Raw genomic sequence first — 12323 nt, 5'->3', positions numbered from 1 at the left:
TGTTCATGTGCTTCTTTAGACCAAAACAAAGGAAAGACATGTTATTTTGGTTATTTATAGCAGAGTATGGTATCATTTTAATGGTCCGGGCCACTTGACATCTACCGAGGACGTATGTGGCCCACAATGTGGAATGAGTTTGACACCCCTGCTGTACAGTATCATGTTTGTTCTTCAATGACTTTCAAGGTTTGGATATATTGTATTCACAGCGGAACCTTTTTACCCAAAGAAAATCATTAAAAAAATCTAATCATTCCGTAATGACGACATCGGCACTTTTTGCAGGAGTTTCTCCAGATTTGTCCCTAGACATGACTCATTGTCCTTGGGGGGAGACGATGATGTAAAAAGTTTCACTCAAATTGTTTTCAAGCATCCCACTGAAGTATTTTCCTGTTCTCTAAATGTAGTTATAGGCAAACAAGCACCGGCATTGAAAAGCTTCTGTAAGAGCTCTCTGAAGCAACAATGAGGTTATAAAGACAAAAAGTTAAATTTGTTTGAACAACATGCAGGTACGGTGGTTTGGTGTGGAGAGGGAGGGAGCTGCGGTGCCCAGAAAAAAAAAAAGAAGCAGAGAGGAAAATTGAAGCCCCATAATGGAAACATAATGGGCTTAGTGTCAGAGTCTTGCAGACAGGCCGAGGGGGGCTGTGCGGCTGCCGTCACCCTCTCTTAATTCAAGCTGGTATTACAGGCTTTAGGAAGGCACGAGGGGCCCCCCCCCCCCCCAAAAAAAAACTGGCTTTAACTATACACCCACTGCCTAATGGAATCCATGACATGGTCACTCAGTCTCTCTGTGGGAGTGCAGCCCTTCATGCCTCAGAATACTGAAAAGCTTTCAACTCACGTGAGGCTTCTTTCATCGTTTCTTCTTCGAGATTTCATAAAAGGGACATTGAAAGTATTTATAGAGCAGGGCGAGACTCTCCAGACGTGAGCCAGGCGACTTCTGTGAGAGGGCCTCCTGAGAAGTGGAGGCCATGGCTTGCACGCAAAATCAAGACATCTAATTTCACTCGGGTTTCGCCGTTTCACACCCACTACAGCGCACGCAAAACATATACCGAAGGTGAAATGAGCGCAAACGCTGGCTGCGCGGGTGAGTGACAAACTCCAAGCAGACACGTTGAGACTGTTATCTAACACCTCCAATCAGGCCAGATTGACATTTGAGTTAAACACCAAAGACGGGGGGGCAAGGGTGAGACGCTTGACAGTGCGCTAGAAAGAGGAGGATTAAGCCGTGTCCCCTCGCCACTGTACATTATTCTGTATTTGTGTCTTCATCAGGAAGCTGTAGTTAAGAACCGCAATCCAGATTTAGCCTATTCTCATCTGTCAGTGTGTGTGTGTGTGTGTGTGTGTGTGTGTGTGTGTGTGTGTGTGTTATACTGATCAAAGCAGCTTGACAAGGAAAGCAGATTTGGACATGCACCATGTGCTGGTTATTTCTGCAGAACATCTGGATGGCTCCTATATGACGTACAGTTTAGTTTGTGTAGTTAACTCAATGAAGTCACAGTGGATATAAAAAGTCTACGCAACGTCAAATTCCAGGTTTTTGTGGTATCCAAAAAATGAGACAGAGATAATTTTATTTACATCATTGTGACCTGCAACCTGTACAACTCTAGTTGGGTTCGGGGGGCCCAAAAACCTTTCCAAAGAGAAAGTAAAATGAAAGAACGGAGATAAGTCAAGGTAGAGTGGATTATGAACAGTTTCAAACACCAGTCAGTGGTAGCAGAAAACGGCAAAGCAATAAAATAATAATGTTAGGGAAAGCCTACTAGAACATCTGAACTTTGCTTGGTAGTAATCAGTAAATCAGTAGCAATTTAAATGACGGCAGATGTGTGCTCAGTCCCATTTCAGCCAAGTTTGAATGTGACATAAGAGTTAAATGTGGGTGTGCACATTTGTGCAAGCAAATTATCTCCGTTATTTTATTTTTTTCCTTCCCAGGATGATAAAAACATAGGTCGATGTTATCATGGTTACACTTGTATTTTTCCAAGATTGAGTCACACGGTGAAACTAATTTGGGTGTTGGGCTGAAAAAAAAAAATGGATACGATTGCTGTTTATAAAAAGAAGAGTACCGCCATTTTTAAGAATTTAATGGTGTTGAATGACAGACGAAGCATTCTTTGGAGTGAAACAGAAGTGAATCATCCACCTGCAGCAGTGGTCAGAAAAGTTGATCGTGATTGTGGATGATAAATTCGAAAGTCTTGCCGCATCCAGAGATTTAATACCTGACAGTGCTGTTTTCTTGGATTCCGAACCATGTCCGCCAACCGTAGTGAGGTCAAAATACAGTATTTCAAATGAAAAAGGAACACGGCAAAGCCAACTAACCTCAACGGTTCGGGAGCAAAAAAAAAGAAAGAAAAAAAAACCCCAAACAAACAAAGTAAAACAAAAACTATTCAAATGCAAACTGCTGGGGTTGCACAGTCTTTCACCTGGGAAGTGAGGGATGCTGGGAAGTCTGGGACGATGAGACGACAACGTGGGGAACCGGGTTCTGGAGACGAGGGGCAAGAGGGCGTGCGTGGCTGCTTTAGCCTTTGGGCGCGGTGTACTGCCGCAAGAGTGAAGAGATGGCGCCGGATTCTGTGACCTCCTCGGGAAGAGAACCTTCGATGTCTTTGATGGACGGGTCGGCGCCGGTGCTCAGCAGGAGCTCCACGATGTCGCCAAACTCGCACGCCGATGCTTTACATGAAAGAAGACAACTATTAGATCAGCAAGAAATTCTACCATATCCGCGGAAATCGCACGGCTCCCTTCGCAATGTTAGTTTGCCGAGATTCTGCCAAAACAACATTTAGGGGTGTATTCTGAAAATAGTGTTGAATAGAAAGCCATTCAATTCTGGTGCTGATCAAGGATTTTTTTTTTTTCCCCCGTACACTATTGTTAATACAGCAAAGCTTCCAAAATTTCATGAATTCCTCAGTGGACGTTGTATGAATTGATCATGACGAGAAGTCACCATACAGTATGTACAAGGTGGATATCTGCCATCAATTCGCTCGCCTAGCTCTACCCTGCATAAGTGAGTCTCATAATAGATAGTGAACCCATTCATTCATTCATTTTCCGATCCGCTTTATCCTCACAAGGGTCGCGGGGGGCGGGGTGGGGGGTGCTGGAGCCTATCCCAGCTGTCCTCGGTCAGTAGGCGGGGGACACCCTGAACCGGTTGCCAACCAATCGCAGGGCACACAGAGACCAACAACCATCCGCGCTCACACTCACACCTGGGGACAATTTAGAGTGTTCAATCAGCCTGCCATGCATGTTGTTTTGGAATGTGGGAGGCAACCGGAGTACCCGGAGAAAAGCCACGCAGGCCCGGGGAGAACATGCAAACTCCACACAGGGAGGCCGGAGCTGGGATTGGTACCGGTACCTTTGCACTGTGAGGTCGACGCACTAACCACTGGAACACCGGGCCGCCCTCTAGTGAACCCAAAGCAAAATATTCGACTTGGTGGATACTTGGCTCATTAGTGTTTACTGGTTTAATCCGCACGCACGGGTCAAGTTCAGAGAAAGGCCTTCTGCAGGAAGGAGTCAAGTAACCGCTTCTCTGAAATGCTTCATTTCTGTCCTCCTGGCAATTCGTGCCTCAACGAAAAGGCTCTTTTCCCATCCCCTCGAGAAAAAAAACTGTACACCTTCTCAACATAGCGCATCTCTAGCGTTGTTGATGCACCTCTCGCCCCGCCGGTACCTGGCAGGTCTCCCCCCCCCCCCCCGCCGGTACCTGGCAGGTCTCCCCGCCCCCACCCCCCTTTTTCCCCTCTAGCGATGTGAGTGCTCTTCTCTGTCAGTGTCTATCAAGTGCTGCTTTTAAACAGTGGACTACGCGCTCGGCCATGATCGCTGATGTCAGCAGCACAGCGGTGATTGACAGCCGGGCCTCTTCACCTCAAAGAGTGGATGCGAGATGTGGCGATACATTGGAAACGCCGCACTCGAGCATGCGCGAAAGCCAGCCGAGGTTAGCGTGTGGCTTTTTTTTTTTTTTCTGAGTGAGCCCTGCATTTGAAGCATGTTTTATTTAGCCAGCGCGGCGTGCGCGACGCGTGGCCGACGTCTCGCCTGGGCCTTGAGCTGTAAAAAAAAAAAAAAAAAGGAAGAAAAAAGAAAAAGTAGCTGGCCCTCAGGGGAGCCGTAGAGGAGGGGAACAATTTATGGTGAGCAGTAAACCCTCAATTAATCACTTGCCAGCCGCCACGGCCCTGTGCAAAGAGAAGTGGAAATGAATTTTCATTCTCTGCTATTTGTCTCTCGGAGTTCATCGCTTATGTTTATTCGTCATCTTTCTACATGCCACCTTCTTGGGTTTGCGGATGCATGTGCCAGCGGGTGACGCAATACGGCCGGCACCAAACTACTCCGGTAAGGTGGGGAGGACAGATGGGAGCCGCTACGCACTCACAGAATCCGAAGGACAAGGGAACCGCCCCTCAGGGACATGTGTGTTGGGGCATGAGAGGGTCAGGGGGAGTCTGAGGACCGCTGCTGATTTCCTCAGGGAGGCCTAGCGATTATTAAGCAAACCACACGCACGCACACACATTTACCGAAACCGGACCGGAATCTCTACGCGGACTAGATACAAACATGCCAAAGGACACGCACACAAGGAACGGGTAAGCCTCATCAGGATGGAAAAGCGGCACAAGAAGTTGACCGGGGGGGGGGGGACACGTTTCCCTCAAAGTGCCGATGACTGAAAAAAGTGAACAGACACCCGCATCAGCAGCCGCCTTCTTACCATAATGTAGCGCCGTCTGTCCTTCATTATCCTGTGAAAGGCAAAGACAACGTTCAACAGGCTTGTGACGAACGAAGAATAAATCAGCACAGTTATGATAAGGGAAAACAAATTTGCAGCCACCGAATCCAGAAAATTCAGCTGTTGGCATACCAATCAGTGGCTCCTTGTTATGGACGGTTTGAGCGGGACTCGTTTTCATTGGCCCATGGGAGGGGAGGATTATGAGGAGATGAGGTATTGATTTGGGAAAAACGGGACTCAAAGGTGATCATGATCTGTCTGGCTGCTTTGTGCGATTCGGTTGTATTCAAACAAGTTTGACTTCTCTCTTTCAGTATGAGCGCGTCACATGATTGATTATTTTTGTTATTGAAGGCAGCTTTTGAAGTGGATCTATTGGATCAGCTAGAAGTGAAGATGGTTCCAAGCATTATTATTATTTTGTTTTTGGTCTTATTTCAATATTTGTTGAGTGTATTTCACACGGTAGCTATGTGACCCTGACACACATCAGTCCAGGGACAACAGAGAGATGAGCGTGAAGAGTCGGTCGTCGTCTATGTGTGTGTGTGAATGGTACAAATGGTCGTTCGGGTTAAGGGGTCAACGGTAGAGACATATTTCTTGTTGGAAATGTGGCTTGAGGACAGAGCGAGAGGTGTGCGTCTAGGTAGAAGAGGACTCAATCTATGACAGGCATCATCAACAGAAGATTCACTTCTTAATCACTACTCCAGCCTGCCTTTGCACCTCGTAATGATGATGAATGGCCAAAGTGCTGCTGGGCGCCCTCAGAACAAAAGTCCACCGGGTTCACGTGATTGGAGGCGGATTAAAAGGCGGCGGCCTTTGGGGACATTTTTCCGCTCCGCAGTGAAAACACCTCCAAAAGATTAAAACTATGTCGAGGGGAAGTGCGCGTTAGTCGTTTCCCCCTTTGGGATTTGAAGTTACTTTTCTTGCTAACTAGCCAGTCTTCCTCTTTTCGCCTCCTGCCTTTTCTTTCATCTCCCTCTTTCGCCTCCTTCCCACCACTCTCTACTGTCATTACCACGTCCACCTTTTCCCTCTTTCCCATTCACTCACCTCCTCCATCATAATCCCTCGGCTTTCATTCCCCACCTTTTTTTTTTATTTTCCCCCCTCCTTCCCTCTCTTCTTCAACCCTGGCTTTCCTCAATGCACGGTGATCCTATTGTGATCCTCTCTCTCTTTTCTCCACTCACTTTCTCTCTCCGTCTCTGTCTCGGGGGCAGCACTTTGGGGACCTTCTGATTGGATTAGAGCTTTCTATTCCCCGTGGGTGGATCTCAAACACAGATGCAAATCTCGACCAGAGAGTGGAAAACGGGTCGTAGCGAGCCCATGCCCGACAAAGCTGGCAGTCTGATGGATGGTGTTCGATGGAGCTGGCTAATACTGTGCCAAAGTTGGAAAAATAAAACAACCTCATTAAGATATCATTCTTTTACATCAATTCACGTGAGTCACATGTGTAGCAACCTTGATGCAAACACTTTGTACCAACAAAACAGCACCGAATCTTCTCCTAGATTGATTCCCAAGATGGCATCATACAGAAAGAGGGAACTTCAAGTATTCCTCTCTCCAAATCATCCAGCGACCTGGTTCCTCTCTGCTGCACGCTCCTCTTAACGTCACTTAACAGGTTTTCAAAGAGGGTTGAGGTCTGGGGACTGACATGGCCATGGGAACAGCTTGATTCTGCATGGTGAACCATAGCTTCAATTTTCAGTACGAGAGTATGCTTCTGCAATAAAAATTGAATTCATTTTAAGGCTTTTAACATATCTTAAGGAGTGTTACCATTAATTATGGAGGGCACTGTATACTGTACACACGATTACAATAGATGGAATGCCTCGTGAACACCACACATGGATGGCAAGCGGTCTTAAAGAGACGACCACGTTTTCCTGCAGCTAATTTAAAAATACATAAGAAATATCAGGACTTATTATCAACGTGTTCTTGTGAAAATAGTACTTTTATTTGGGGACTCCAGTGCGTCCGGCACAAAAAGATCATCTCTCAGACAGCAACAATCTAAATCTTTGTCTACATGAAGACCCATTCACTGGCTCCATCAAAAACCGAAAGGTGACAGCGACGACACTGGTCATGGATTATGATGCTTCCGTTTAAAATGTACTTTTACAGGTCCAAATAGTCAACTAAAGAATTTGAGGGGTTTAACAATATATCTACTTTAATTTATTTCTGGAGTTATTTAACAGCGGTTACCACAGCGGACAGCTTATGATGTTATCAGGTTACAGGGTGCATGAAAGGGTTAATGCATTCATAATGGCATCAATTTTTCACACATTTTTGCTTTTGGCGAGCTGGTCCGGTCCCTATGCCCCACGAATAGCAGGGGTCCACTGTATATGTGGCTATGAAGTTAAGTACTAGCTTTTTTAACAGGCTCATCCTCCTACAACAACAACAAAAAAAAAAAATCCTCCAGTCCTCCTGTACTGGATACACCGCAGACTTCAGTAGCCTCAACTAACCAAATAACTTAAAATCACTGGTATGTACAGTTAATTAAAATCACTGGTATGCACAGTTAACAAAAATGAAATATCATCAGTTAAATGCAGATGTATGGTGTAGTGAATGTAGACAGTGTTTTGAATGCACTGTGTCGAGTGTGGCAATATGTATGTTTGTGTGTGTGTGTGTGTGTGTGTGTGTGTGTGTGTGTGTGTGTGTGTGCCATGTGAGGGGTCAGTGGCCTGTCCTCTCAGCATTCCCTAATGCCCCTGGATCGAGGACCCAGGCTTGATGGAATCACAGGAAATTGGATTGTCTTCCATTTGCTTTGGAAGTAGCTTGGAAGAGACACCAATCCCTTAACCCACCCCCCCCCCCCCAACCCCAACCCGCTCGGGTGCACCCCTGTTCCCATCCCATTACAGAGGCATGTTGCACCAAACCTCAGCTTTCGCATGTCATCCAAAGTTTCCCCTTGCGGTGCAGAAACGTCAGCAGAGTGTTCAATAAAGCAGCTGCTTGCACAATAGCAAGAGCTCCGGCACTGAGCTGTGGATCACCTTAATGGGCCGGACCAATATGCTTTAGGTGCGGCATGAATAAGGATTGACCTATTAGTACAATTGCAGTATTGCTGGATCTAAGTCACAACCATCTATCATTTCTACCACACAAGCAAGGTGAGGTAAGAGAATGATGATGATAAAGAATACAGAAAGACGCGTCATGCACTTTTGATTCTTCGGCCTTGCGATTGAATAGGTCCGAGGAAATGATTAGATAGCATATTTACATTTTTGTACACGCTTGTTTAAAAAAAAAAAAAAAGTCCGATGAGAGTGGAGGAATGTCAGATGAATCCGTCAAGCAGGAAGTCATAAAACCCTCAGCCGTACTTGAACTTCTCCGCAATGCAAACACACAGAGCGACTGTCACAAATGTCTTTCCTGGAAAGCGACTGAACTGGTTTTACGCATGGATCAGCTTCCACAACGCTCTTGCCGCTCGGACAAGAATAGTCCAAATGTTGAGCCTAAACCGTTTACGGCAGCATTACATGGCGGCTTCAAGGGCATAAAACATAACTCGGTTTGGGGATACAAATAGAGCGCAGACGTCCCTGGAGTCTGCGATACACTGGCAGCATTTCATTCTGATTGTGTGTCTGAACCTTGGATGCGATTTGTTTAGCTTGATGTTAAAGCTCGTCTTGTCAAAGCCAGCAAATACAACACTGGATTTTGCTGGACAAGCCTCAATGCTAACATAAAACCTCAGTGAGTACATATAAGTCGAATTTAAAAAAAAAACATGAGACAGTAGAAGGTTTTTTCTCAAAGCAAGCAAAACATAATGAGCATAAAAATAACCACTCAACGATTGCCCTTGTATTCAATAGAAGATTAACTAAGCATTATATGATACACACCGGTATGTACTGTATATTGCGATATACACTCATCGGCCACAAGATTAGGCTGAGACGGTCGGAGGACTTTTTGATCCATCTCGTCCAATGACTCTCATTAGAGTTTGCAAAGGTGGCTAATGTTGTGATGGGGTGACTGTGTCTTCCGTCAATCAATCGCTGCTTATAATTTGAGACATTAGGGTGATTAGCTTCAATGGCAGTAGCCAAGATTAGCAGAAGACGTCCACATCTTGGCTTTGTTAACGAGATGGTAGCTGATTTTATCTTTCTCATATACAAATGGCTTTTGCATAGCGTTGCCGTCGGGCCGGAAGCGGACATCCAAATATGGTCAATTTCATTTTTTCCACAAAGTGATACTTTTTGATATGACTGCCCCTCATCGTTTGTTCTTGTTATGCAATATTAATCGGGTTGAAGGGTTGAAAACAGCTTGAGAACAAATCTATAGACTCTCGAACTGAATGGGAAGCATTGTGAAACTCCGCCTCCTTCCTCACTCTGTGGGAGCGATGCGGTATTTTATTGCCTCAAGATTGAATGTCAGGATGTTTTTTTTTTTTTTTTTAAGACAATAAGGAGTAAAAATACTTAAGTTAGATACATTTGGGAATTTGGGAAGATGCTGTATCGACAGTCCTCTAAGTACAACCCAAGCAAAAATGATGGAATCACCAGTCACAGATGTTTATTCGGTTGTTTAATTTTGGAGAAAAGAAAAGCAGGTCACAGACACGACGCAAAAACTAGTTATTTCAAAGTAAAAAACATCTTGGCTTTGTTAACGAGATGGTAGCTGATTTGATCTTTCTCATATACAGATGGCTTTTGCATAGCGTTGCTGTCGGGCCGGAAACGGACATCCAAATATGGTCAATGTTATTTTTTCCACAAAGTGGTACTTTTTGGTATGGCTGCCCCTCATCGTTTGTTCTTGTTATGCAATATTAATCGGGTTGAAGGGTTGAAAACAGCTTGAGAACAAATCTATAGACTCTCGAACTGAATGGGAAGCATTGTGAAACTCCGCCTCCTTCCTCACTCTGTGGGAGCGATGCGGTATTTTATTGCCTCAAGATTGAATGTCAGGATGTTTTTTTTTTTTTTTTTTTTTTAAGACAATAAGGAGTAAAAATACTTAAGTTAGATACATTTGGGAATTTGGGAAGATGCTGTATCGACAGTCCTCTAAGTACAACCCAAGCAAAAATGATGGAATCACCAGTCACAGATGTTTATTCGGTTGTTTAATTTTGGAGAAAAGAAAAGCAGATCACAGACATGACGCAAAAACTAGTTATTTCAAAGTAAAAAAAAACACACGGAAAAAAAACAAGAAAAAAAATCTGATGGTCAATAACAGGTCAATTTTTCGAGCAAGCAAAGGGGGAAAAAATACAGAACGAGCTCATAAATTCCTGTTCTTAAAATTAACATCTGCCTAAGGTTAGATTGACTTGTTATCTGCAGTTCAACAGGAATGATGGCATCTAAGAGAGCTGCTGCACCAAGTGGACGGACATGAATTACGGCTCCAAAACGAGACACCCCAACTGAAACAAAGGCGAGAATATCAAACTTCTTAAAACAGGCAAATGGTCACGCATTATCACAAAAGATGTTGGCTGTTCGCAGTCGGCCGTGTCTAAAATCTGAACCAACTCCAAACAACGTTGCTCAAGGCAAGCAGCCCGGTAAATCGAGGAAGACATCAAAGCGTCACGGCACTGTCTTGAAAACAGGAAATGCACAGCAAATCAAACGGGAGGAAACTGGAGGCTGTTGACCAAATTGTAAGAAATCCGACTGAAGGAAATGGGACTTGCGTACAAAAAAAAAAAAGCTAAACAACAGCCATCATTAACACCTAAACAGAAAAACAAAAGCTTACAATGACACAGAAGTCATTGAGGACATCGCGGCCGCCTGTCAGGTAAAGGCACTGGGGAGATGGCTGTCATTACATCTTCAATTTTCATTACCATTTAGACACTTTCCTTATCCCATCAGTTGAAAGGACGTTTGGGGATGAGGAAATCATTTTCCAAGATGATTACGCATGTAGAGCAAAAAGTCGTGAAAACTTTCCTTGAAGAAAGACACATAAGGTCGATGTCGTGGACTGCAAATAGTCCCAATCTCATTCCAATTGGAAATCTTTGGTGGAACATGAAGAAAATAGTCCACGACAAGTCTCCGATCTGCAAATCTGATCTGGCAAAAGCAATTGGAGAAAGTTGGAGCCAGATTGATGACAGGCACCGTTTACCACTCATTAAATCCGAGCCTCTGAGACTGCAAGCTGTCCTCAAAGCCAGAGGTGATGCGCACCAACGTACCAGTGGTGAGATCAAGTGTTCTTTTGTTGTGTTTTATTTTTCTCTTTCATAATTTCATGTTTTTCTTTCCTCAGAATTTATTCCATAATGTTTTCCCTCTGCTTGGTCTAAACAAGCAACTGTTCCTGACTACCAGGTTTAGAAAAATAGCCAGAAAGTTGTCATTTGAAATGAGTTCAGTTTTGTGTTATGTCTGAAAAAAAATAACTAAACAACTGAGTGAACATCCTCCCAGACTGTTGATTCACTCATTTTTTTCCACGGGTAGGATTAAAGACTTTTTGTCCGTTGTCTGGTCTATTCTTCTTCTTTATTCAGACTTTACACCCTCCCATTTCCCGTCTGCCCTCCGTCCCTGACAGAAACATTAAACAAGTGGGGGAAAAAAAAATGGACAAGCACTTATAATTTATGATCAATGCGTGCGGCAGCTTCTGACTTTCATAATGACAGCAGCTGGGAGGGAGTGCGAGCGTGTGTTGGGTAAATCGATCGACTGGAATCATTGGCATGCAGATTCCGGCAGATCGCATTATGAAGAGCAGGTGCCATTAATCAAAATGCAGCAAGATGGAAGAGATGAAGATGCTGGTCACTTCACCGGAGCCCGTCTCCAACCAGAACAGTGACCGTGGCCCCAAAAACCTCAAGCTTCAGAAACTTTTTTAAAAAGATGAATGACTGCAAAGCGCAGAACATACCGAGTGAGTTTTTGTGAGCGGGATGGATTGCAAAGACCCGTGAGACATACAAGTAAGAAGCAGTGACAGATGGCTTTCACTTTTACGTGATTCGTTATGAGCCAACCATGTTACCTCAAAATCTTTCGAAACATCTATTTTGGCTCATTACATCTTTTTTTTTTTTTTTTGCAGGACTGACCTCTGGAACACGCCTCATCCTTTCGCAATGTAAAAGCATAGCTGCAGCATAAAGACGACTAATTAGACCTGCACATTGAGATAAGAAGTAGACAATCAAGCAGAGTAAATGTTGTTAAGCATCTTTCATTAGCATGTTACCGATGTGTCTGTTGTATGCAAAGGTGGATGCCCACTAAAGTAGAAGTGCAGATGCCTGAGTAATTTTTTTTTTTAAAAAGACAAAGTAGAAGTACTAGTTCAACTCCTGTACTTGAGAAAATTTCACCTAACCCTCTGTACAAAAGTAAAAAAAAAAAAAAAAAGACAACTTGAAGACCTACTTTAGATGAATTCCACGTCT

General features: G+C 44.2%; 1 protein-coding gene across 1 annotated transcript in view; it reads right to left on the bottom strand.

The window, feature by feature from the left end:
* Window positions 1-1958: 1958 nt before the first annotated feature.
* acbd6 (acyl-CoA binding domain containing 6) overlaps window positions 1959-12323 on the bottom strand; it is a 49347-nt gene continuing 38982 nt past the window's right edge. Inside the window, exons 7-8 of the mRNA XM_019897259.1 lie at window positions 4805-4835; window positions 1959-2730 (exon numbers count right to left, since the gene is read on the bottom strand). Coding sequence (XP_019752818.1) covers window positions 2576-2730; window positions 4805-4835 — 186 coding nt within the window. The 3' untranslated portion in view covers window positions 1959-2575. The remainder of the gene's footprint in view (window positions 2731-4804; window positions 4836-12323) is intronic.

The sequence above is a fragment of the Hippocampus comes genome, unplaced genomic scaffold (genome assembly GCF_001891065.2).
Source record: "Hippocampus comes isolate QL1 unplaced genomic scaffold, H_comes_QL1_v1.1 scaffold22, whole genome shotgun sequence".
NCBI lineage: Eukaryota > Metazoa > Chordata > Actinopteri > Syngnathiformes > Syngnathidae > Hippocampus > Hippocampus comes.
This window is presented reverse-complemented; position numbering and strand designations above follow the sequence as displayed.